The sequence below is a fragment of the Benincasa hispida genome, chromosome 3, assembly GCF_009727055.1.
Source record: "Benincasa hispida cultivar B227 chromosome 3, ASM972705v1, whole genome shotgun sequence".
Classification (NCBI taxonomy): Eukaryota; Viridiplantae; Streptophyta; class Magnoliopsida; order Cucurbitales; family Cucurbitaceae; genus Benincasa; species Benincasa hispida.
In genome coordinates, this window is record NC_052351.1 from 10,901,763 (window position 1) to 10,928,974 (window position 27,212).

At 35.6% G+C, this 27,212-nt stretch overlaps 3 protein-coding genes across 3 annotated transcripts; all 3 read left to right on the forward strand.

Annotated features, from left to right (window-relative positions):
- The first annotated feature begins 10,402 nt into the window (after window positions 1-10,402).
- LOC120073118 (probable dolichyl-diphosphooligosaccharide--protein glycosyltransferase subunit 3B) lies at window positions 10,403-11,870 on the forward strand. Its single transcript, XM_039025743.1, has one exon. The coding sequence runs from the start codon at window positions 10,498-10,500 to the stop codon at window positions 11,533-11,535; it is 1,038 nt and encodes a 345-aa protein (XP_038881671.1). The 5' UTR covers window positions 10,403-10,497; the 3' UTR covers window positions 11,536-11,870.
- Window positions 11,871-21,375: 9,505 nt separating this feature from the next.
- Window positions 21,376-23,298, forward strand: LOC120073117 (pectinesterase). The gene is made up of 2 exons (XM_039025742.1): window positions 21,376-22,455; window positions 22,545-23,298. Exons 1-2 carry the CDS (start codon window positions 21,483-21,485, stop codon window positions 23,234-23,236), a joined length of 1,665 nt encoding a protein of 554 aa, XP_038881670.1. The 5' UTR covers window positions 21,376-21,482; the 3' UTR covers window positions 23,237-23,298.
- A 2,516-nt stretch (window positions 23,299-25,814) lies between these two features.
- On the forward strand, window positions 25,815-26,728 carry LOC120073446 (CRIB domain-containing protein RIC10-like). The gene is made up of 4 exons (XM_039026295.1): window positions 25,815-26,049; window positions 26,138-26,241; window positions 26,361-26,454; window positions 26,556-26,728. The coding sequence occupies exons 1-4, from the start codon at window positions 25,992-25,994 to the stop codon at window positions 26,726-26,728; spliced, it is 429 nt and encodes a 142-aa protein (XP_038882223.1). The 5' UTR covers window positions 25,815-25,991.
- The last annotated feature ends 484 nt before the right edge of the window (window positions 26,729-27,212 follow it).

The window sequence follows — 27,212 nt, forward strand, 5'->3', positions numbered from 1 at the left end:
TTGATCAGAACCAACAATCCTTATATGAACTTGCAATCAAGTATTTTGGTAATCAAGTGAAGAAGGACACCTTACATGTCAGTCAACTTGAAGAAAAATACAAGGAGTTGGAGTTTGAAAATAATGAGGATGTTATGAAGATCACAACAGTCTACTATACTAAGGTTGCAATGATGGGAAAAAAAAAACAGAAAAATGCAGTAGACCTCAAACGTTTTAAGGACGTTCAAAACTTAGAGTACTATAACAGTCTTGATTGGGGTACCATTATTTGGGAGAGGACACTGGATGCCCTAAAGACTGCGTTGAATGATAAGAGCAGTCTATACAAGACGAAGATCAAAGGAAATAAAAATTACGTTATGAAGTACTCTTTACGTGGATTTCTACAAGCGTTCTAGGTAAATTTGCTTAACATAATAATCGTGTTGTTTGATTTAACATTATTATTGTTCTTAATATATGTTAAATTTTATTTAGGTATAGACGTACGAGATCCTAGCTGCATCGATAGTTGGGAACATTGCGGAGTGAAGGAGCAAGGTGGCTTTGCCCCGCATATTACGTCATGCTCCCACTCAGTGTCTTTCAAAGTACGAGAGAGAGATATTCGAGTCTAACAATGTACGTTTACTCTATACATAATATGTTTATCTAGTTGTTAAATTGACACTAACCAGTTTACTGGGCTATTAATGTAGATAAAGGTTAAAGAGGGTACTGTCATGACAGATGTTGAGAGGGAGTTTCGGGATACCCCCAGTGGACAGACGACCTATATTTCATCTATATCTCTTTGCATTTAGATGAAAATGCAAAGAGATGGAGTGCATGGCAAAGCTCATGCTTGGAGAATCAAAGTAGAAAGGATAATGGCTTTTGTGTGAGCATAAACATGAAGGTAATGGAGAAAATTTATTTTCCATTTTGTGCAACCATGCAAAATATTTTTCCATTTTCTTTTAAAACAAAAAATTATTTTAAACCATTTTAATTCAAAAAATAATTTTATTAAATTAATTTTAAAAAAATAATTAATTTAATATCAAATATTAAATTAATTTTTGTACAATAATCATCTTCATATATTTAAATCATATTTAAATATTTATTCTCTTATTCCGTTTAATTTGAACGTTTCAAATTAATTTCTCAAGCTACCCTAAAGCTTATCCATTTATGAGCTAGTAGGGGGATCTCACGGACCTACATATCATGGGCTCTAATGATTCGAAATTAATCGGCTAAACTCATTAGTCTGATCTAACCCTCATTCATTAACTAATGGGACACTCCACTATAGTCCATAGTTGAACTCCCCTCACTATAGATATATTATGTCCACTTAATAACCATAACCAGTAATTCAATCATTCACAGGTTGTTCGTAATCACAGCTAGGTCAAAAATACCGTTTTACCCCTGTGACTACATCTTGTTCCTTAAGTTCCTAATGATCCTTTAATGAACAATTTTGATTCATAATCTCTATGAATCAAATCCTTTCTTTATCATGAGAAGGCGGGACCCCCATTTGCTCAAGACCTGGAGTTAGTACTTAAGAGAACAACCTATCTACTAACCCTAAATAGGGTAGAAGTGAATTTCATCTTACAAGGCTATGTCCCCAGCTATTCATCCGATCTTATCCCCAAAATGGTAAGCTTATTGAGTAGTGTTGTTTGACTACTCTCATCGTTTGCAGATCAAAGGATAATCCCAAACAAAGAGTTAACCTAGATTATATAATAAATGAAATAGTCAGTTTTAACAGTAAACGGTCGTTATAAAGAAAATGCAAACGTATTGCATAAGATGCCCCCACTCTCATGTCTCAACATGAACAATTTGTGGATCACATCGTTTGTAGCACCTTACAACTTCTTGTAACAACTATAGAGTGGGCCGCATCCAATAGTGTTACCAGGATGAGATACCCAATTTCATCCATATACTTATTAGACCATTTAGGCTATATATTATCAACTTGATCCTGTTTATGCCACTACATAAAGTTACAGCATTCAGACTATAGCCAAAGATGCGTTTATTGGATTTTCATAATAAGATGCAAAATCAACAAGTCATTGTTATTGATAAATAGAATGTTTAACACAAACTGCGAGTTCTAGGACATTCCCTACAGTTCTGAAAGTGAAAGTGACAGTAATGATCGTCGTGGAGATGACAATGATGAAGTTATTAGGGTGGAAGGAGGGGATGAACACGAGCATTTCGAGCACAAGGATGCTGAAATGTGGAAAGAGGAGGGACATATACACCTAGTGATGATATGATCCATGATGTGATGGGGATGTACGCGATGAAGACGAGTTGAACCAACTTGATGTCTATCTTGTGGACTCCCGTAGAGAGCGATCTGTGGATGAGGAGTGTCCTGATTGTGTTGCCCGCCGCAGAGAGGGAGCCAATCCCAATTATTCTATTTATTCGTACCTGTGGACCATTGACAGCTCACTATCGAGGTTGGATGGTCGTATATCGGGTTTAGATAGTTGTGTATCCAATATGGAGGAAAACATGATAGACATGAAAGGACAATTCTAAGTCAACCTATCACTGTTGCAGTCTATGTGCAAGGTTTGCATTTACTATCATTTTATGTCTTTAGGTGTTTAGTTTTTACGTGTTCGTGAACTCAACATTTTACTTTACTAATTGAAGGGTTCCACGATGAATGAGGAGACGACAAGGTCACCCATCCCATCTTAGGATCCCGATACCAATAATGCGACTGCCTCTGACACTCCCATCCCCCTATAGAGTCTCAAAATACCACCACTTCACTTACTCTCATTCCCTTTCTAGAGCCCGATACCACCACAACATCACCAACTGATGTCGAACCTATAGAGGCCGATGTTCCACAAACAGAGTCCGACATGTTTGCCTTACTCACCATGCCACATACAAAGGCTGATATGTCTGACATCCCAGAGGCCGACACTTCTGGGATTGTTACGACCATAGAAGGAGTGACACTAGTGAGTAATTTATTGATAAGTAATCTTTGTTTATATTTTTATTTTTCTTGATGAGTAACGTTTTGTTATCTTTTTATGTAAGAATCTCGAAGAATTAGTTGTAAGAGGAAACCTGTTGATAAATATACACCTACAGCTCAAGTAAAGAAGAAAATTGTGGTTAAACATCCTCTCCCAGATGTAACTACGTCACTATCCAGAGCAATCGTCGCATACAACGTAGCACATGATGTTCCACACAATATTGTTACAGAAATGATGGGCTGGATCTTGGACGAGAATACCGACAATGAGGTTTGAGAGAACTCCTTTAAACCACTTGTCAAGCAATTCTTCAAGGAATTGATTTCCCTGAGTTCGTGGGTCGAGTGCGATGTAAGTTTCTTAGTCTTGACTTCTCTACATGTTGGCTATCTTGTACTTTTACTGACATAGTAATTTTTTGTGCAGACCATAAATACTTTATTTTATTTTATGAAAGAAAAATTTTATACCTGACCCGACTGTGCATGCACAAGTTCACCATCTTGTCTGAGAACTGCATTTCCATGCTTTGAAACTTCATCACGAATGACTCGACTAACTCAAACGCTTTAAATTATAGACTTGATAGCTTATTAATTATGCCCAAAAACACAAGGGCCCTTACAAATTAACACTGTTTGACATATAAATTTAAAACCCACCTTAGGTTGTGCAATTATTCATGCATCATGTATTATAAGTGTTATAATATGACATGAAGAAATTCCTTGAAAGTATGCGCATGCATCATGAAATATAAGAGTTACATTTTTGCATGCAGTAAGCATATTCATGCATCATCCTTTTATTATAAGCGTTATAGTATAAGGGTGTATGGAAGCATGTTTTTGATTGGTTCATTGCTTGTTTGTATAAGTGTTATATAAAACGATAGCAATGAGTGAACGATATATGGAGCATGACACTTGATACTGGCAGAAATGCATGTTATTACAGTGCTAAGTTATTAAACAATAAAGGTTTGCGTTGATAAAATATGTTAGATTGCGTCTAAAGTAAGATTTAAATAGAGGCAATTAAACCCATAAACATTCATCAATGCCATCCACAAACGCAATTAAAAAATAAACGCAATGCAGAAAACCCACCACGACTGTAAAAAGAAGTGAAATTTGGAATATCAGAACAACCTGACTCTAATACCAATTGAAGGAAATTAGACATGAGGATTTCCATGAGTAGTGGAAGGATCGTTCCAAATTTCATTCGTATATGAACATTCACAATTAGAATCAAGAAACAGAAACAATAGGCTATGCATACAACAAAATTACAGCATGCTTTTCTACAGATCAAGGGATAGAAATAACATACCTTTGAAGACTCATCTTCAAGATCTCTCAATCACAAACACTTGATCAAACAGGATCACAGCAGTCATGAACGCTCGAACACTTTAACCGCTACACTGCACGATTATGTCGACCACGAACTCAACGATCACCCAGATCACGAACACAGTGAACGACCTCCACAAAACCCTCAACTGATGTCGAGTTGAGTATGACACCACCACAATGGCTACCTTGGTATTATCGGTGTGAGAATCCAGAAGTGTGGGCTCTGTGTGGACTTGGTTAAAGGCAGAGACTGGAGGAGAACAATTGTGTAAATGATTGAGCAAGTGAGAGATGGCAGAGGTTTATCGTATAGATGATGTCCAATCGTTTAACAAAAGCTATGCGATCGTTTAGCTAAAGTTGCACGATCATTTAGCTAATCGGCCAGCTGAGTGTCTATTGTATAGAAACACTCCACGATCGTCTAGTCTCTCTTCAGCTGTCGTTTAGTAAATCTGATTTACTTGACAGCAACCGTGAGCAAATTTTGCAAATCATGCATTACTAAATTTAGGAAAACATTTTTCCTTTTATCTCACGGTTACCATGAAACCACCAATAATCTCCCACTCAATTAGTTATTAGAGAAAAAAAAGATAATTATCCAATAATTAATATTATTATAAATACACATGATAACTAACTTACTATAGTGTATTTATAACCTGTAAATCTCATTTACATTAACCCTCCACTTGATGTATCTCATACATCATATCGGTCATATCATATATAATCGAATTACCTTTTTTCAATTTGAACATTTTAAATCAATACCAAGAACTGATCCTCATCTTGAATCCATTGGGCTACCAAGGGGACCTTTGAACCTGAGCTTGAAACTCCAACGGTATGTGAATAACTGACTAAACTCTTTAGTCACGGGATCCACCATCTGTTAACTACCAGGCACTCTACTAAAGACCGATAGTTGAACTCTCCTTACTACAGATATATTATGTGTCCATATCAATCAATTAACAATGTGATAACCCTTCACAGATCGCTCGTAAGTATAGTTGGACCAATAACTGTTATGCCCCTGTAGTTACATCTGACAATACCACTGATCCCTCTAATGAACATAAGTCATAGTCCTACTATGACTGAGTCCTCTCTTCCAAAGAGAAGTTGTGGCCATTATGTTCAAGCCCTAGAATCAGCCCTTAAGGGAGCAATCTATCTGCTTACTCCTGCTTTGGGGAAGTAGTGAATTCCAACTTGTGTAACTGAGTTCCCAGCTCCCAAATCAGACAAATCCTGAAAAAGGTAGGCATGTTGAGTTGGCAATCTAACCACTCTCACCCATACTAATTAAAAGACCACCTTCAAAGGTAGGAGTTTCTAAAACACTAAGGATTGAGGTCATGTCACCTATGGTCGTTTAGGTAAGATGTAAGTCTCCAGTATCAATGACGTTATATAAAGAGACTAATCATCTTGTGGTCCGATCTTATAAAAACTCTTTGTATATGACATCTCCACTCGCATGCCTCCACATAAATGGTCAGGATCTACTATCTGTAGTAGTTTACAACACTTGCAAACCTCTACAAAACGGGTCATATCCGTAGTGTCACTAGGATCAAGAATTCCTCCTTAATCCTTATACTACAGACCTATTTAGGTTATTACTTAAGGCATAGTCCACTTATATATCTCATATACATACTTAAGTTTACATATGATAACCATGGAGCTTTGTTTATTGGATATGAGTAAATGCCAGATAAAATAACTCTTATTTTATTAATAAGAATATGTATATATTACAAACTACGAGACTCCGGGAGAATTAGGACACCAATCCCAACAATACTGACAGTTGCACTATTCGCATTGTAGATATATCTCTAGTCCATTGGATATAATTAATCAACAGTGCGTTGACCCTTCCCAAATTGCTCGTAATTACTGTTTTACCACTATAGTTACATCTAATTTCTTAAGTATCACTGATCCCTCTAATGGACAATTATTTATAGTTTCACTATAACTAGACCCCTCTCTGGCCAATGAGAGGGTGAGGGCCCTCATTGTTCAAGACTTGGAATCGACCCTAAGGGAGCAATTTATCTACTTACCCTAACAAAGGGAATGAGCGAATTCCATCTGCAGTTGAGTTTCCAGCTCCATACTCAAACGAATTCCTAAATGGTAAGCATATTGAGTCAGCAAATCTGACCGCTCTCACTCATGCAAATCAAAGGACCACCTTCATAGGTAGCAGTTCGCAACTCACTCAGGATTATAGGCAAGCACCTATGGCCATCCTAGTGAAATGTAAGTTTCTTTAAGTAACGACATTATAAAGAGAGACTAATTATTTCGTGACCCAATCTTATACGAACTCTTTATATAGGATACCCCCGTTCACATGTCTCCACATGAATGATCAGGATTAGAGCATTTGTAACACTTTACAACAATTGTAACAATTACAAAGCGGGTTGTATTCGTAGTGTCACCAGGATGAGATACCCGAGCCTTATCCATCTAGTACAGATTGTTCAGGTTATTATTTAAACATGATCCACATGTATGTCTCCATATATATGTTTAAGTTACATAAAATTAACTTAGGATCTTAGTTATTCGATTGAGTTAATGCACATATAAAATAATTATTATTTTATTAATAACAATTTGTTACATAAATTTACAAACTACAAGAATATAAGAGATTTAAAACGCCAATTCCAACACAATGCTCCAGCAGTGTTAATAAAAAATAGCAGGGAAGCCATCTGGCCCCGGGGCCTTCGTCGGAAACATTTGTTTTATAGCTATCTCGATCTCCTCTCTAGTACAAGCTTCAATAAGATTTTTGTTCATAGTATCTGAAACTCTTGGATTAATTGATTTCAAAACAACCTCTAATTGATCTTTTGAAGGCCTTGAGGTTGTAAAGACATCCTGGAAGTAGTGAGAGCAAATGTGACTTTAAGTTTGTCAGTCTCTGTCACCCATTCCCATCCTTATAAAAAATACCTGTAATTTCATTCCTCTTTTTTCTTATAGTAGCTCTTTTATGGAACCACTGGGTATTCTAATAACCCCATTTCAACCAATTTTCTCTCGAGCGTCGCTTCCAAATTATTTCTTCTTTCTCAAGCAGTAACTCAAGTTCGAATACAATCTCATGAACTTCTGCAAAATCAACAGTACGGGGATTTTCATAAGCAGCTTGAAGAGCCATTTTACAATCCTTTATCCTAGATATCAAGCTATTGTTTATTCCTCTACCCAACTACCCAACCTCTTAAAACATCTTTTGAGATGAACAAACTTTTGGGGATTCCATTGATCAGCCTCCTTTATAATATTTTTGCAACAATCTTCTTGGATCCACGTTTCTTCAAATTTAAAAGACCAAATCCAGGTGACTAACTATTGAAAATTGGAAAAGATCCCAAAAGGAAGGAGAGCAAATAAATCTGTCAATCCTTTCCTAGATAGTGCAGCCACTTCTTGTACCATACCATGTATAATCATGCCCACTAAAACCCATATCGCTTAAATTGCACTGATCTAAACTGTCTTTAAATAGTTGCAGGGAATTTTGGTTCTTAGGGGGACCACCAAACTTTTCAAAGTTATATAGAATCTCATTGAGATCCTCATCTAAAACCCATGGCAAATCATTCTCCACATGAAGCCTTATAATTAATTCCCCCCAAGTGAGGTGTTTCCTGTTTGTTTCAGGGTATCCGTTCAAAGTTATATTAAGCCAACTCATGTTCTTCCAGCATATGAGTGAGTCAATGTGGTGCGGATAGAAGGTTTTAATTGTTAAGTCAACATCGTTCTTCCAAAAAAGGCAAAGGCCCCATTTAAAGCCATGGCTATCTATTGGTAAGCAACCAAAGAACTTGCATTTTACTCATATCCTATTGCATAACTCAGAACCAATCTTTGTTTTGGAGATAAACATAATATTAGGGTTTCATGAACGAACAAGGTCACAAAGGGCACGAAATGCTCTCGGGTTTCCTGACCCCGAGCATTCCAACAGACGATTTTCAAAACTCACGGCATGGCTGACTAGCAGCTTCTGCCAAATCTAAAAAGAGGGTTGGTGCTGTAATGGATGGGAAGAAAAGCATGGTCTTTTTTTAAAATGCTCCTTTTGTTGGTTATCCATAAGTTTTCTTTTGGTGTGAACAGGAAGACTTACATTTGAAGAATCTTCACTTTGGAGTCGTAATCTTTTTTTCCATGCTTTTAACTTTCTCCCTTCAGCTATTGAAATGTTTCTGTCCTCTGCTATAGCTTGTTTAAAAAGATTATTTTGAGCCAATAAGACAGGTGAACTGGAGTGACTATTGGCTGGATGGTTGATTTTTTTGCTGCAGATGATTTGAAAACAAAAACTTGTTCCCCATTTTGGCCCAAGTCAAAATTTTCTTGTGTATCTTTATTTAGGTCCCTATCCAAATTATGCATCACTTCCTCAAATTTTTATTCTCATTATGCCTGATAATGTCCTTGAATACATGGCTTGTTTGGTGTACTTCCTTTGGAACAGGTCGTTCTTAAATATCTTTATGTTTTAAGTTTGGTTTCAATTTAATGTTTTGATTTCAAAATGCTACAGCCATTTGATTTTTGTTTCATTATGATTGATATAATTCAAGATTTATACTTTTCACCCCGATTTTTTACTGGATACCCATTTTTCGTCATTTGAGTTAACAAATAAAAAATCGTTAAAAGTAATTAAGTTTCACTATTTGTATTGCTTTTAAAATTAAATTTAAAATTGTACTTCATAGTTAATTTTAATTAATTAATTCAAAAATTGATGTCAATCATTGGAAGTGATTTTTAATGAAAAATTGAGGTTAAGAATGTATAAATCTTAAAATCCATGGGCTAAATTGAAATAAAACTCAAAATTTAAGACTTAAAAGTTAAATGTGTAACATTTTAAAACTTAAAGACCAAATAGAATGAGCCAAAATTTTGGGACCAAAAAGATATCATTCCCTTGAAAAATGTAAATTCAGCTTAACTTTTTTTAAAGAAAAAAAGGCTAAATAAATTTGTCACCTAAATATTCAAATGAAATGGCTTGGTTTAGTTTTCAAGTTAATTTAAGTTTATTACATTTATTACATGTATTTTCAAAATGCCATAACAAACACAGATTAAATGATATGTTTTGTCCCTAAACTTATTTAAATGTGTTTAATTACTCCAAGATTTGTCTACCTCGTTGATGATTATCCGTACTTACTGAGGGGGTGTTTGGGACAAGGGTATCACAAGAATATGATAACCATATCTTACGACAATAAATACTATTTCAAAACTTCTATTTACTACAGTTTTTACTATTTTACATTCATCATTTTTTTATTCTTTGTATTACTATTTTCTTCCCAAACTAAAATAGTTTATACCTCAAACACATACTATTATAATCCAAACTAAAATAATCTACACCCAAAATACAAACTATTATAATTCAACTATGATGACCTAAGACTATAATAATCCACTTCTTATCCCAAACACCCTCTAAAAAACTACTCCAAAGATTTTGCTTACTCCCAAAATTTTAAGAATCATTTAATAGATTTTAAAAATGGTCTAATATATCTTTTAAATTAAGTTTATATATATATAATATATATATATAATATATATATATATATATATATATATTTCCAATATGAAAAAAAAATAAAAAATTGGCACACAGTCTATTGTTTTTTTAAAGAATATAAAATTTAAAGACTTGTGGGACCTTTAAAAATTCAAGAAACTATTACCCACAAATTGAAAATTTTAAAAATAATAATAAAAAAAATAGACTTTAAAAGTCCATAAACCAAAACTTGTAATTTAGTTTTTATCTAAAATTAAACTTTCAAATTTATATGATGGTATAAATTTGAGGGTTTAATTGAATTTTATAATGGAAAGTTTTAGGTTGTAAATGAAACGGAAAAGAAAAATGCAATGGACACAAATATAAAAGTTTTGTATATATTAAAGAAAAAAAAGAAAAAAAAAGTCAAGAGTCGTTCCCAAACATATTCCGAGTTGGTGTACCCAGAATTTTGCGACTGCAGAAACCCCATATCCGGGTTGGAGCGAAAATGGCGACTCTTTTCAAATTCCTTCATTCTCTTCTCTTAACTCTCCTTCTCACTCTCTTCGTTCAATATTCTCTATCCTCATCTGACTCCGATCGAGTTTCAGAGCTTCTTGCCCTCCAATCCCGATCGCCTTCCGGCGTGATTCATCTCGACGACCAGTCCGTCTCCCGTTTCCTTACCACACCAAAAAGCCCTAGACCTTATTCACTCCTCATTTTCTTCGATGCCCAACAGCTTCACGACAAGTCAGAGCTCCACCTCAAAGAACTCCGCCATGAATTTGGCCTCGTCTCCTCCTCCTTCATCGCCAACAACCCTGATCCCTCTTCTCCTTCTCGCTCCAAATTATTCTTCTGCGAGATTGAGTTCAAGGAATCCCAGCCTAGTTTCTCCCTTTTCGGCGTTAATGCCCTCCCCCATGTCCGGCTTATTGGCCCCAATCAGACGCCCAAGAAGTCCGATCAAATGGACCAAAGCGACTATTCCAGATTGGCTGAATCCATGGCCGAATTTGTAGAGTCCAAGACCTCGCTTGTTATTGGTCCGATCCATCGACCCCCAATGTTTTCCAAGAATCAATTAGTCGTTCTCGTCATTGCGATGTTAATTTCGGCGCCATTTGCTTTGAAGAAGATCATTGCGGGTGAGACATTGCTCAACGACCGGAAGGTCTGGTTGATGGGGGCTATCTTTGTCTACTTTTTCAGTGTTGCGGGTACAATGCATAACATTATTCGGAAAATGCCCATGTTTTTGACCGACCGGAATGATCCTTCCAAGCTGGTATTCTTCTATCAGGGCTCTGGAATGCAGCTTGGTGCGGAAGGCTTTGCTGTGGGTTTCTTATATACTATTGTTGGGTTGCTTTTGGCTTTCATTACTCATGTGCTTGTCAACGTCAGGAATGTGAATACGCAGCGGGTTGTTATGATGGTTGCGCTCTTTGTGTCATTTTGGGCAGTGAAGAAAGTCGTGTATTTGGATAACTGGAAGACAGGTTATGGAATTCATGGATATTGGCCATCAAGTTGGAACTGATTCAAGAAAGAGTGCTTTTGCTGTTCGGCTAAATGTGAGGATTTCTCGTCCATGAAACTGGTAGCTGTTGAAGTTAAATTTTTGTTGTTTTAACCATTCGACTTTGGTCATTAGATGCTGCTCTATGAATACGCTCAGTTCTACTTGAAAACTATTTTTTGAAGTATATTTTAACGTATTAGATAAATTTGCATTCCACTCTTCAATATTGCAGGTTTGAGAAAGAATGAACTCTATCTTGCTTATTGTTTTCCGATTTAAAGCTACACTATACATGTGCTTACCAACTTTGAGGATTACATTCTCTTCTAGAAAAGTTACAAAATTCTCAAGTAGAATTATCTCACATTTCTGATCTTTGTATAGTTAGTAGGTTTGTTCTTTCCTTTTTCCATTCTGATGGGTTGCAAGGGCAGTGCAATAGATTGGAGTATTTTATATCGTTGTTTGACCCTACTGGATTCATGCATTAGCGGGTAGGCTGATTGAGCTGTCATATTTGACACTAATTTGATGTTGTAAATTGCTAGCTCTGTTCTCATAAGGTGATTTATCAGTACTCAGAATTATCGACATACTTTTCTGGTCATTGCATCACTTGGAAAGTCTATTTGAAGTCTTTACATTACATTGTAATTAGCATCTTGTATGTCTTTACCGTTTTTTTTTTCTAAATCTAGTATACTATATGTTATTGGATAAGAGTTTGCTCTCTTTGATAATACTTTTGAGATCTGTCTGAAATGAACTTAGCTTGATCGAACTCAGTTAATGTTAAAACTGCCTTCTTATTGGCTCAAGCTATTGATTGAAATCTTGTCTGTTTATCGTTTTATTCCATCAGTGTTATGTTCCATGCTGTTAAATTTGAGATCACCAATTCTACAAAACCATCATAGGCTGGTCGAATGGTTAAATGCTCAAATCATAAACTTAAATATCTTTGAAGACATGGATTTTGACCATAACACCTACCCAGGATATTAAATATTGGTCAAGTTTTTGGATACCCTGGGATATTATTGGTCTGTCCATGCTATATGATTAGATAGTTGACCAATGGAATAAGCAACTCGAGGTTCAGATATAGAATGGCCATTCAAAGACTGCGTTTGTGTATACTTTTGAAATCACTTGAGGGTTCTTGTGGTTTTGGGAGGGGAAGTTTATCATTATCCTCTAGTGTTTATAACTCTGGAAGTTTTGATGGTTAGTGGCGAGTGCATCATAAAACTGAGAGTAAACAGAAACCTAAGGAAGAGTAAGAGATTGTTCTTGCTGGTTGAGTTGTTTTTTTTTTTTTTGGAGAGATTATATTTTATAAGAGGGACTTTTTAGAAGTGAAGTAGCAGTGGATACACTTGCAAAGAGACAGCATTGCGATATTAGGCCACATTGCTTCCTTGAATTCCCCCCACATTTCCTTAGATTTTCTAATTGTATTATATTGTGAAATTGAAAGACATTAACCATGTATTGATCTACAGCTTTTTCCTAACACAATGAATTTTATATAATCATCAGTTGATTAGTAGCATTCCTTGTATTAGTTTGCCGATTACCTTGTTGAAACTACTGTCCTACCAAAGTTGGAAACTTGCTCTTATGAACTCCAACCATGTTCGATTACTAGAACTCATGAGAACTTAAATCCAGGAGATTTCATCCGAAAAGAATTGATGTGCTCATATTATTTGGGAGAAGACTTGATTTGATAAAATGGATTAGATGTGTGATAGACCAACTCAAGAAGTTTTTTTCAATCAGAAATCAACCAATGACTGTTACAAGATCAGGAGAACAAAGAGAACAATGACCAACTACTATCTCTCTCTCACAACCGAGAGGAGGCTCCCTACACCAAAATGACTAGACCCCTCCTTCCTACCCTTTCCCTCACATATATTCCTCTCCTTTTTCCCTAACTAACTGTGGTCCCAGACACGTGCTTTCCCTACCCTTCTACTATATTTCAATATGATTGGTGGCCTACTCGTTTTCTCCAAAACCACCTTGAGGACAAGGTGAAAATCTGGAAACTATTGCTTGAAGTCATGAAAAATCTCCCAAGTGGCTTCATGGCTCGACAATCCTTTCCATCCCACCAAAACTTTCCAAACATTTGTCGATGGATTCTTTCAATATCCAAATATTTCATCAAGCTCAGTAATCCACTCGTGTGTTTCTGACAGGTAAGGAATCATAGGTTGTACGTCATGGTGATGTCCCAAAACGCCCTTCAACTGTGAAGCATGGAATGCAGGATGAATTGTAGTCGAAGGAGGTAACTCCAATTTATAAACAACTGGCCCAATTTGTTCCATCACCCTATATGGACCAAAGAACTTTGAAGATAACTTCTCATTTCGACTAAGGATGATAGGTTGAACTTCCGTTGAGTTGAGTACTCGACAACTGAAAGAGTTGCCAAAAATGATTAACACCTTATTACTATCTGACACTATCGATTTAGGATACCCATGTCACTTAACCACCTCCTTAACAAACACATCTGCTACGGACTTGGCAGTATAAGGGTGCTTCAAAGCAATGGAATGCCCATATTTACTCTGCCTATCCACCACCACAAATATCACAATATATCCCTCTGCCTTACGTATAATCCTTCTATGAAATCCATTGAAATATCACTCCAAATAACATCTGGAATTTCCAATGGCATCAACAACCTAGCTGGTGACAAGGCCAACAACTTATTCTATTAACAAACAACACACTCCACATATTTCTTCACGCTCCCTTTCATTCCTTCCCAATACAACTCCCCTGTCGGTCATTTATATAAGTCCTTAAACAACCAAAATGTCCTCCAAATATCAAATCATGGTATGTATGTAGTACTATAGGTATTAAAGTAGAAGACTTGGATAACACCAATCGACCTTTATACTTCAAAATACCATGCTGCAATGAAAACTTAGGGACATTGTCAGCATTGTCTTTCAATTTAGCAATTATTTCCATCAACTTTGAATCTTTCTCCACCTCATCTTTGATAATTTGCACATCCAACAATACAGGAATGGATAAATGAGCCAAATGCGATGAGGCACATGGGACAAAGCATCAGCTGCTTTGTTTTCAAGCCCCAGTCGATAAACTACTTCAAAATCATAACCTAATAGCTTTGCAATCCACTTTTGATGTTGGGTTGAATAATCCGCTGCTCTAAAAGAGACTTCAACGCCCTTTAATTAGTTTTGACCACAAACCTTCTCCCCAAAAGATAAGGTTGCCATCAATGCACTGCCATCACCACAACCATAAGCTCCCTTTCAAATACCGGCTTAGCATGATCCTGCATGGACAATGTATGATCATAAAATGCAATTTCCCTTCTTTATTGCACCAATACAGCCCCTATTTCATACCTCGAAGCATCAGTTTCAATCTCAAAAGGTTGAATAAAATCAGGTAATGCCAACACTGGCAATGTTACCATGGCCTGTTTCAACTTCTCAAGTGCCCTATGAGCTTCTTCAAACGACACGAAAGTTCCTCCCTTCAAAAGTTGACTTAATGGAGCTGCAATACTCCCATAATTCAGAACTAACCACCTATAATAACTAGTCAAACTCAGGAATCCCCTAACTTCTCTGATATTGGTTTGAACAGGCCACTCCAACATTGCACAAACCTTTTCAGGATCAGCCTCCACACTTGACTCAAGATGTCCCAACTATTCCACCCTACTATGAGCAAACTGACATTTGTTCCAATTGGCATACAATGCATGTTCCCGAAGAACGGATAATACCAACTCTAAATGTTGCAAATGCTCTTCTAAGTTCTTGTTATATACTAAGATATCATAAAAAAATACTAATACAAACCTTCGCAGATAAGGCTTGAAAATGGGGTTCATTAATGTGTGAAAAGTTGATGGAGCATTAGTTAACCCCAAATGGCATAACTAAGAACTCATAGTGCCCTTCATGAATTCTAAATGTTGTCTCCTCCCTATCACCCAGATGCATCCTTATCTGATGATACCCAACCTTTAAATCTAGTGTAGCCCAAAAGGAGATAAAAGGAGAATTCTCTCTAAGAATCAAGATTGTTGATCTTTTATTAGAATGAATAATGTGTTTCATACAAGAGGCAAAAGTTCCTATTTATAGAGTTTTACTATAAGTGGGGGTAAAAAGGGAATTAACCTAGAATATTATCTAACTACCCATTAACCCTTATTCTTTTTACATCATTCTATCCCTCCAAAAAGAAAACGCGCCCTCGAGTTTTAAAGAGAAAAAAATTATGAAGCAAACAAGGAATGAAATAAACTTGTTCAACGGAGTATGACCAAACCAACTTCTTATATTTTGAACAAAAATAGTATGATCAAAAGTATAAATTCGAGACAAAAAGTCCAATATTGCCATCAAAAGATGAACTTCTCCATCGGACATAAACCCAAAAAAGATGTCTCATTCAAACTCATTCAAAACCGTATTCAAAGGACCAATCACTAAAAAACCACCTTCGAAGGAAAATGTTCAAGAATCACGTGTTCTTTATCATTTGCTTCAAGTTCTTTAGCAATTTGGTGATCCATTTTCACCACAATCAGTGTGTCATTGTTCCTTGTTCAATTTTTGCTCGGTGTTTAATACTTCGTTTCCATCTTTTTCGTTGGATTTTTCTTCTTCACTTGAAACTATTTCCCAATCAACATCTTCAAATTCTTGTTTTTCTTCAATCTTATCTTCAAGATTTTCTATTTGAAAATTTTCTATCTGTGATTCTCTTGTTTTTTTCTTCGGTATATGAAATCAGTCCGTTCTTGAACTCTTGCAAATGAATTGATAATTGATCAATATGTTGAATCATTTTCCCCAATGAACGTTGGATTTCTTTTATTGTTTTCTTTATTTCCTCCAATGCTACAGGATCTAAGTAGTCATTTTGTTGGATTCTTGAATATGTTTTAATCACATGATGGGTATAGGACTCATCCATTGATTCTCTTGAATCAACCTTTCTTGATCGTGTTTCATAACCAAAAGAGTAATTTTGAGTCTTGAACGTTTTTCTTGGGCTGTAAAAATCCGTTCTTGATGATTCTTTAATTCATCTAACTCCCAATCTTTATGTTGATATCTTGAAAAATGGGTTTGATTGGATCGTTGGGCCCTTTTCCCGATATCGTCGCCTTTTTATTCCGTCCCAAGTTGCCCTTAAAACATCATTGGAATCACTAGAATCAAATTTCCAATGTGGATAATGATAGATTCTTTGAAAAAATCGAGCATGGACAAAATTAGTGTGTTGAAATCCCTCTTCGGAATAACTTGAGTCAGAATTCTAGCACTGTTTTTGGAAGTAAATTTGATTTTCTTCTTCATACCAATTGTTGTATTTTTTTCTTGGACACCTTCTTTGGTCGGTAATAGTCCATTTTTGCAAAATCTTGAAAAATCTTTGGTTTCTTTGTTCTTTCTTGGAATTTCAAGGGTTCTCCCTAATTAGATGTGTGTTGTTTGTCAACGAGCACAACTCACAAAGCTCCCTTTTGAGATCGACGTCGTCAAGAGTTTCCCGGTCATGCACCAGCGTCCGTCAATCTTGGCCCAGACGGTTGCTCTGATACCAATTTGATATAGCTTAAAAGAAGATAAAAGGAGAATTCTCTCCAAGAATCAAGATTGTTGATCTTTTATTAGAATGAATAATGTGTTTCATACAAGTGAGAAAAGTTCCTATTTATAGAGTTTTACTATAAGTAGGGGTAAAAAGGGAATTAACCTAGAATATTATCTAATTACCCAATTAACCCCTATTCTTTTTTACATCAAAATCAATTTTAGAAACCATTCATGCACCATTCAAGTCATCAAATAACTCTTCAATAACTGAATTGGAAACTTGTCAGGAATTGTGACATTGTTGAGAGCTCTATAATCTATACAAAACCTCCAACCCCTATTCTTATTTCAAACCAACAGGACTGAACTTGAATACGGGTTGGTACGTGGCCTTATGACACCTGAAGACAACATTTCATCCACCAGCTTCTCCATTTCCTCCTTCTGATGGTAAGTATAACAATACGGTCCAACATTCATAAGATTAATACCTTTTTTCAAATGTATATGATGTTCAATGCTCTTCCTCGGTGGTAACTCTTCTAGTCAATAAAAGACATCTTCAAACTTCTCTAACAATGTTGGTATAGATTCAGACACGGTATAAACTTCATCCACGCCATACCATTCGACCAGTGATACTTCCCCTTCCATTGTTCAACACTCGATCGAGAATCCTTGATCCAAATCAGTCCATGATTTCATCATACTCCTAAGACTCACGTGAGCCTTAGTTAAATCCACAGTCGTTTGATTCCCTTGACTAAAAGTTTTAGTTACGACTATCAACTTTAGTAACCCCGAGAATGCCATTGCATTCCTAAAATTATATTGACTCCTCCTAACTCCAAAGGAAGGAAACTATCTCGCATCACCCATTCTCCGATTGATAATTCCACCGAATTACAAAATTCCTTCCCTCTTACTACAAAACCAAAACCTAGGATCACACCATAATTGGAGGTTTCAACCATTGGCAATTGCAGAAGAGTTATTAACCTTTACGATACGAAATTATAAGTTGCTCCACAATTGATCAAAACTACCATTTGTCCGCCTTTAATCTTCCTTTTAACTTCATCGTACTAGGATTACTCAACCCTATCGTTGAATTAATTGATAATTCCGCCACCGATTTCAATTTTTCGTCCATCTTAAGCATTTTCAATTCCACTTGTTGTTTCGGCTGATCGACATCATCAATCAATTCCACTTCCTTTTCATTCGCTCGAACCACCAAAATTTGTACTCTCTATTCATGAACTTTACATCGATGAACCCCCATATATCGCTTATCGCATCTAAAACACAAGCCCATCTCCTTCCTAGCTTGAAATTCAGCATCAAACAAGCTTTTAATTGATCTTTCTCATTAATTACCAGTAGTTGCCACTCCTCTTAGCATAATCGTTCTCATCGGTGCAGTTTTAATTTGTTTTCCTCCATCTTTTGCAACAAATAGGAACATTAGTTTTAACGCTACTAACAATAGATTAGGCCTTACCTTCGGTTTGTTTGCCTAGGCTCGCCTCAAGCCGTGTTAATTTGCGATTCTCCACACATTGGGCCAACATCATTTGTGCAAGCCCAACGAGCTCCCAACACTCCGCTTCACCCTTGATCCATGGATTTAGCCCATTCATGAAAGTTTTTTTCTAAAACATTATTCAACAAATGCAATAATGGCGCCACTAGCTTATCGAAAAGGTTTCGATAATCTTCTACCGTCAATTCTTGTTTAATCGCCAAAAAGCGTCCATAGATCGATCCATCTCTTATTGATCGAAATTGAACAAGTAATCTCTGCTTCAAATCTTTCCAATCCTTGAATGACCCACATTTTTCTTTGGATGGATACCAACCCAATGCGGCTTTCTCAAAGCTGATTACAGCCACCGTCGTCTTCTATTTATGAATCTAAAAGTAGCGATCGACTCTAAGCAACCACGAGTCAAGATTCGTTTCATTGAAGATCGGTTTTTCTACCTTCTTAAACTTACTTCGATCATTTGTCACTAATTCTACTATCGACTTTGCAACATTCGTTAATGCATCCACAATCTCTCCAATCACTTTTTCAAAATCCCCTTTGCTTCCGAACTCGTCAAACTGTTCCAGACACTGCAAACATCCTTTCGCCATCTCCGCAACATACAATATCAACATCTTTTGATGTTTTTCCACCTCAACTCCTAATAGCTTGATGCTTTTGACTAATGATGTCGAATTCTCTTCAATTGATGGTAACTTATGAATTTCTATTTGAATACTAGAAATTTCATGATCGAACACCTCCCATTTCTCTTCAAATCTCTTCCGAGCCATCTTACCAATTTTTTCCACGTTGATGCTCTGGATACCAATCTGATAGGACACCAACTCAAGAAGTTTTATTCAATAAAAAAAATTAGTCAATGGTTGTTACAAGATTAGAAGAACAAAGAGAACAATGACCAACTACTACCTCTTTCTTACACAATCGAGAGAAGGCTCCCTACATCAAAGTGACCAGACCCCTTATTCCTACCCTTTCCCTCACATATATGCCTCTCCTTTTTCCCTAACTAACTGTGGTCCCCATTCCCCAGACGTGTTTTCTCTTTATTACCCCTTGTACTATATTCAATATGATTGGTGGTCTAACAATGTGCGACTTACTTGTTGTTCCTTTTGGACGTCTATGTTCATATGATGGGCATACGTTCACTTAGTTTTGATGGACTAGTGTGATAGGAACTTGATAATGAAGAAAATATAGAAGGATAGCGTAAACCAACAAACCGTATATTTTCCAGGAATATTTTTAATTTTATCCTAATTAATATTCCTATCACTTTATATAAAAAGGGGTGTGGCTCCCTGGTCCTGGTGAGTTTGTTTTGCTCTCTAGCACAAAGTTGAATGAATCTGCATTTGATCCTTCATTCTGCATTTGATTAGATTAGATCTATGTTTAGAATACACTGATCTCTGGAATCCTGCTAATCTATTACTTTGATGAAGTTTCCTTCCAAAAAATGATTGAAATCGATTGGTTAGTCAGTCGACTCATAGATTTTTCTAAAACTGATGACCACCAACTGATCAAAACTGATAGATTGGTAGTCGGTGTCAGTTTGAGTCTAAACGAATGCTAACTGAATGATTGTCTACCCTACCAAATAAATACAAGCAAAAAAATTTAGAGATATATTAGACATTTTGTAAAGTTTAGAGATCAAATAAACACAAACGAAAAAGTTCATAGACTAAACTTATAATTGTTATGATATTTGGTAAAAGTTTTGCCGCCATCTTTGTAAATCTTATGTTGTTAGTAAATGTATCTAATGAGCTATAAGATAAAAATTAATAAAAATTTTCATAAATTTTTATTTGAAATTGTGTTATTTGTAGATGTAACAAATGAGCTATAAGATCACATTATGTTACTTGAACACTAAAATCCTTTAAAATATGACATGTTTGGATTGACTTTCAAGTGTTGGTAAACACTTTTTTACACTTATAGACACCTAGAAAGTTAACTCAAACATGTCCACAAACATTTTTCTAATATTTAACTTCAAGAATATATCTGCATGAATAAACATAACACAATTTGAACTCACGAAACACACATTCCTTTAGAGGCCTCATGGAACAACTTAGCTTAAGGTCCAATGATGCCACAAAGCACAATATCTAAGTATTGAAGAAGTAAGACTGTGACACGTTGTGTCCAACATGTATCTTAATTTGGCCAAAAAAAAAAAAATAGTTTCCATTTGCTTTGGCAAATCAAAATCTACTCCAATTAGTCCATAATTTCATATTTTTCCTTACGTCCTCTTCCTTTTGTCGGTATTTCTTTTGACTACCATAACATTTATACTCCGACAATCCAAACCAATACACAAATTCACTTCTTTGACTCCATTAAGAATAATGGAAAAAGTAGTGCATGTGTTTGTGTGAGGTTTGGTCAGATCAGACCTCAACAAAAATAAAAGAAAAAGTTCTGCCTAATCATGAGCCCCAAAACCCATTACACTCAACGCTGTAAAGCATCAATGTCTAATAATTACATGTTATAATTCTTCTGAATATTTCCCTTTAATTAAATACTCAAATCGAATTTCATTGATCAAAAAAGCATTTAAAACGACCTTTGTACCAAATTTTGAATTTGAGTAGTAAAATACAATCATATCGCAACAGAATCCAATAAATAAAACTGTGGTGCCACTATTTCTGTAGTGGAACTTGACTTTGTTATTATCCTATTTAAATCTCTGGTGGGTGAAGCTTAATTCAGCACACTTCAAGCTTCACTTGCTAGCATTAGTGATTGTTCTGTTCATGGCTACCCATCAGCCACTTCTTCAACCCCCCAAAACTTCCCGCTCCAAAACCATCCCCACAATCCTCTGTTTTGCTGCAGTTTTGTGCTCAGCCATTTTCATTACCAACAAATTCATCAAATCAAACTCATCTGAAAATGATCTCTCCTTCCTTCACAACCTATGCCACAAGGCATACAACCCATCATCCTGCATTGAAATGGCCGCCTCAGAATTTCCCTTTCCTCGAGAAATCAAAACCACGAACAGGGGTCATTTCTTACAATCTTTCCTGAGGAAATCCATTCCTAAAGTAATTAACACAATCGACAGAGCCAAAGATCTCAGCCAGAGAATCAATAACCCACGCGGTGAAGCAGCTTTGGCCGATTGTGTCGAGCTTATGGAGATCTCAAACAGCCGAATCATAGACTCTGTTTCGGCTTTGAAGAACAGGACGAGCGGCTCAATCGAAAATGCTCACACATGGCTGAGTAGCGTGCTGACGAACCACATCACGTGCTGGGATGAGGTCGAGAATTCAGTATCCAGAGCGGCGGCCATGGATTTAGGGCTCGAAGAGTTGATTATGAGAGGGAGAAATTCGTTGGGGATGTTTGTTTCGATTTGGGAATCGGAAATTGAAAATATGGGGGAGTTGGAGAAAAGGGTAAATGGGTATCCGAGTTGGTTGAAGAAAGGAGATCGGAGACTGTTGGGGGTTCCGGGGAAAGAAATGGAAGCGAATATCGTGGTGGCGAAGGATGGGAGTGGGAATTTCATGACGGTGACTGAGGCGGTTGAATCAGTTCCAGATAAAAGCAAGAACAGAATTGTTATATATGTGAAGAAGGGTATCTATAAGGAAAAAGTGGAAGTGGGAAAGAAGAAAAAGAATGTGATGATCGTTGGAGATGGAATGGATTCCACCATTATCACCGGTAGCCTCAACGTCGTTGATGGATCAACAACTTTCAAATCTGCAACGGTAGGTAAGAATATGACAAACCTTGCTGTTTTCCCTCCTAATCTTGCCATCACTTATAACCTAACTTTCCTTTTGTTTAATTTGATGATCCAGCTGCGGTGGGAGATGGGTTTATAGCCCAAGACATTTGGTTCCAGAACACCGCCGGACCGGAAAAGCACCAAGCGGTGGCACTTCGGGTCGGAGCAGATCAATCCGTCATAAACCGGTGTCGTATCGACGCTTATCAAGACACTCTCTACACACATTCCAACCGTCAATTCTACCGAGATTCCACCATCACCGGCACTGTCGACTTCATATTCGGCAACGCCGCCGTCGTGTTACAGAACTGTAAAATAGAGCCTCGACGGCCGATGAGCAACCAGGCCAACATGGTGACGGCGCAAGGCCGAATGGACCCAAATCAGAACACGGGAAGTTCGATCCAGAAATGTGAAATTGTGGCAAGCTCAGATCTGGAGCCCGTTAAGCAATCGATTAAGACATATTTGGGGCGGCCATGGAAGGAGTATTCGAGGACCGTCGTCATGCAGTCGACAATTGGCGATCTTATTCAACCAGCGGGCTGGGCCGAATGGAATGGGGACTTTGCATTGAAGACGCTCTATTACGGTGAGTATTCCAATAATGGGCCGGGCTCTGATGTTAGCAAGCGAGTGAAGTGGGCCGGTTACCATGTCATAACGAGCCCATCTGAGGCCCAAAAATTCACGGTGGATTCGCTTATACAAGGAGGTGAATGGCTGGGCCCCTCAGGAGCCACTTTTATCCCAGGGCTGTGATTGTGTGCGTTACTGATCAACGGTTGGAATCTCCTTTTGCTGTGGTTGTTGTGGTAATGAAATTGGAAAAAAATAAAAATAAAAAGATAAATCTATGTTCTATAATTATGATTAACGACTCACTAATGATATTTTGTGTAGATATCTAGCAGATTTTCCAAAAAGTGAAGAAACATGGCCCTGAATTTATTTTTCACTATATTTCAAAATGTGTTTGGTTCCAATCTAAAATCTTAAATTTGGATTGAAATTTGAAATTTGTGTTTAGTTGTGAAAATTAAAATGCACAAAAGGTTAATATGTGTTTTGTAAACTTAAACGGAAATAATTTTAAATACTTAATAATGAGTTGTGATTTAGTTGACAAAACCCTCTCTATTATTTTATTTTATTTTTTTAGTAAAGAAAGTTGGAACCCCTGTTTTTTTATTTTTTAAAACAAAAGTAAAAACCAATGGAAACAACATTTTCAAAACAGGTCATTTTTTAATTGTTTTTAAAGTAAGTATACCAAACATATTTTCTTTTCTTTTCTTTTTTATTTGTATTTTTATTTTGAAAAGATAACAATGAAAGGAAGAATGATGCTCGTATTTCGAACTTCGAAGGACATAGAAAAATCTACCCTACTTTCTAAATTTCTAGATTTTTGTCTTTTTACTTGTGTCATATTTGTGTGAAATTACTAAAGCAAATCATCTAGTTCACAGTGGTGGAAGGCGATTCTAGTAACCCCTCCTCCGATGAAAATCCACCTTTTGAACACCATATTCAGTGAAAACCCAACATTTTTTGTGATGACTCTTGCAACTGGAAAAAAGATATATTAAAGATGTTTCTGTATTTTTTGCTGATGATAACATAAGCAAAAAGACAATTTTTAAGTCTCAAACGATAAGACAATATTCATTTTGGACCTTTTTTAAGGATTGGATTCGTCAAACGGAACCAAACAGATAATTTAATGTTTTGAAAATAACAAAAATTACATTATAAATAATAAATAATAAATTAAAAAAAAAAACCAATACAAGCATATTTCAAATTGAGGAATCACTTGACTTCAAATGTAGTTTGAAAGTTCAAATATCTACCCCACAATACCAAAAATAATAATAATAATAATCAAATTAACGTTTGTTTTTGTCAATAACAAACTTCACATTATGTCTTCTCAATGACTTTTATCCTAGTTCTTGTGATCAACGGTTGGATCTTCTTTTTTTTTTCTTTTTCTTTGTCGCCGTTGTTTTGTTAGGCAATAAAAAAAATAAAAACATAAATCTATGATGTAAAATTATAATTAACGACTTATTAATCCAGTTTAGTATGGATAATTATCTGGTTCACTTTCCAAAAAGTGAAAATTTATATTTTCATTTTGTCTTGGGATTTCCCTAATTCACTAATCAACCCGGAGGACAAATAATTTGGTTCGTTTGGTAACCATTTTTTTTTTTAAATTAAGTATATTGACACTATCCTCTCTTCCAAATTTCTTCATTTGTTATCTAATTTTTCACAAATGGTTTAAAAAATCAAACCAAAACTTGAGAACTAAAAAAAGCAATTTTCAAAAAATTGCTTTTGTTTTAGGAATTTGGTTAAGAATTCAACTATATACTTCAAAAAGATGCAAATTATTGTAATGATATAGATTTAATTTTTTAAAAAAATAAAAAAACCAAATAGTTACACATTAATATTTTGTCAATGACAAACATTAAAGTGAGCTATTAAAAGCATATTTGAAGATTAAGGAATCACTAACATGTAATATACTTTGAAAGTTCAAACATACACCCGACAATAAAATAAAATTAAAAAACAAAATCAAACATACTACAAATATAAATTAATAAATATTATGAGCTGTGGGTAGTGATTAAAAAATAAAAAGAATGTAATTTAGTTTCTAAAATAGTGGGTTTTAAAAAAAACACACATAGAATGAGATCATGCTTCCCAATATACATGGCCCAAATCCGATTGAAGACGATAGATCTTATTATCTTTAATTCTCAAGTGGGTAGCATCATTTCTCATTTCGGAAAACACCAATTATTATTATTATTTTAAAATAACGACGTGCTTCCAATTATCTAGGGGAATCCCAAAAGCAATGAGTGGAATTTTTCAGTATAACAAACAAAATCATTTCCCCTCGTTTATTCGAAAAAAGTGGATTAATCTTTGAGTGGGATATTTATTTATATATTAAAAAAAACTTGATTTGATGATTATCCATATGGTATGCACGAAAAAAAAAAAGGAATTAAAATAAGTTTAAAAGATGGTGGAAGACGTAACGGGAATCAAAGAAAAAGATTATTAGAATTTGTTTAATTAGAAATTTAGATCCATTTTGACTATATATTATGGCGGATTCTGCAATTTGAAGATATTAAATGTAGCCTTTTAATTTTCCCATAATGTCTTGAAATGATATATGGCAGCGCTTTTCTCTCGTTCCACCACTCATTATCTTTTTCATTATATTTTCTAATTTAATTCTCAATCCTCTATTTTTCTCAACACCTCTCTTTCTTCAGTTCTTTTTTTATTATAGCCTTTAATTTTCTCTAATTCTAATTCGATGATCTGGGTTTTGTTGAATCCAAAAATTTCCTCTAAACCAAAATGAATATGTTCCTATGAACAACCCCTGTAATATAGCAATGTTATTTCTCTTTGTTCCTTATTCCATTTTAAATTCTCCCATTATTTTACCATAGCAATTCATCTTCACTCAACTATGTCTTCCAAAATGAAAGGAATTTACAAAAGTTTCAAATACATCACTCAAATTTTCGGTAATTATATCTCTCTCTTGCTATCATTTTCTTTTTCCTTTTTAAATTTTATTAAATCACTACTAAACTCAAAAGCTTATGATTGTAGTGGTGAAAGATCGTGAGATAGAAATCGGATATCCGACCGATGTGAAGCATGTAGCTCATATCGGGTTGGATAGTTCATCTCTATCCGCTTCGGCTCCTAGTTGGGTATATGATCTTTCTCTTATTATTTTCTTTTTTTCAAAATATATATATATATATATATATATATTTGCTCTTCGGATGTATAATTTTCATCCCTTGTTTGAAAAATAATAATAACACAGATGAATGAATTTAAAGCTGGTGACGTGAGTGAACGAAGGGATTCGAGTTCAACCGCAGTAACTGCTCTTACTCATTGGTCCACTCATTCACAAGGTTTGTAATTTTAAAAAATAATCCTATTAAATTTTCGAAGGGATTAAGGTTAATTAATTACCAATTTTGACATGGATTTGCTTTCTGTGTTTGATGGCCAGAATTTGATCTTTCCATAGGTTACCAATCGGCATCCGACATGTCGTTGGAGCTTCCGAAGAAACCAAAGAAAAAAAAGAGCTGCAAGAATACGACGTCGTCGTCATCAAAAACAACGAAGTCAAAACCTACCTGTAATAATCCAGTGGAGCCGATCCCAAATTATCAAATTTAGAACAAATCATATGGCTTAGATTTTCCAGAATTTGTCACAACTTTTCGAAAGTTTTTTTTTTTCTTTTACTGGAATCCATATTTGTTAATAGTTCTTTTGTTTTTTTTTTTTTTTTTTTTATAACCTCGGTTGCGTAAATAATAGAAGACCGAGGCTGCTGATTTCTTTCCATTCTCTTTAGTTTAGAAGGATCCACCAATTCATCTCCATAATTAATTCAAAATTTTATTTCTAAATTACAATCTCATATTACTATAATACACTTTATATATTTCGATTAGAGGAAAATAACAACGTAAAGTTGTTTCTTCATTATAAATAATGTTGGCACGGAAACCCACACAAGCCCTAGAGTGTTCTCTGGTCCCCTCATATGGTCCTAACACCTCACTCGAGGTGAGCTACAAAAGAACTTGTATTAGCTTGGTACAGAGTGGAGTATACTCCGATGCATAAGTTAGCACATGAAGTTTTTAACTCAACT

Excerpts from the sequence above, each read along its gene's own strand:
- LOC120073118 (XM_039025743.1), top strand. The coding sequence starts at position 10,498 with ATGGCGACTCTTTTCAAATTCCTTCATTCTCTTCTCTTAACTCTCCTT.
- LOC120073117 (XM_039025742.1), top strand. The coding sequence starts at position 21,483 with ATGGCTACCCATCAGCCACTTCTTCAACCCCCCAAAACTTCCCGCTCC. Across the intron at positions 22,456-22,544 it reads TTTCAAATCTGCAACGGTAG|CTGCGGTGGGAGATGGGTTT; the intron begins GTAAGAATATGA and ends TTGATGATCCAG.
- LOC120073446 (XM_039026295.1), top strand. The coding sequence starts at position 25,992 with ATGTCTTCCAAAATGAAAGGAATTTACAAAAGTTTCAAATACATCACT. Across the intron at positions 26,050-26,137 it reads ATACATCACTCAAATTTTCG|TGGTGAAAGATCGTGAGATA; the intron begins GTAATTATATCT and ends TTATGATTGTAG. Across the intron at positions 26,455-26,555 it reads TTGGTCCACTCATTCACAAG|AATTTGATCTTTCCATAGGT; the intron begins GTTTGTAATTTT and ends TTTGATGGCCAG.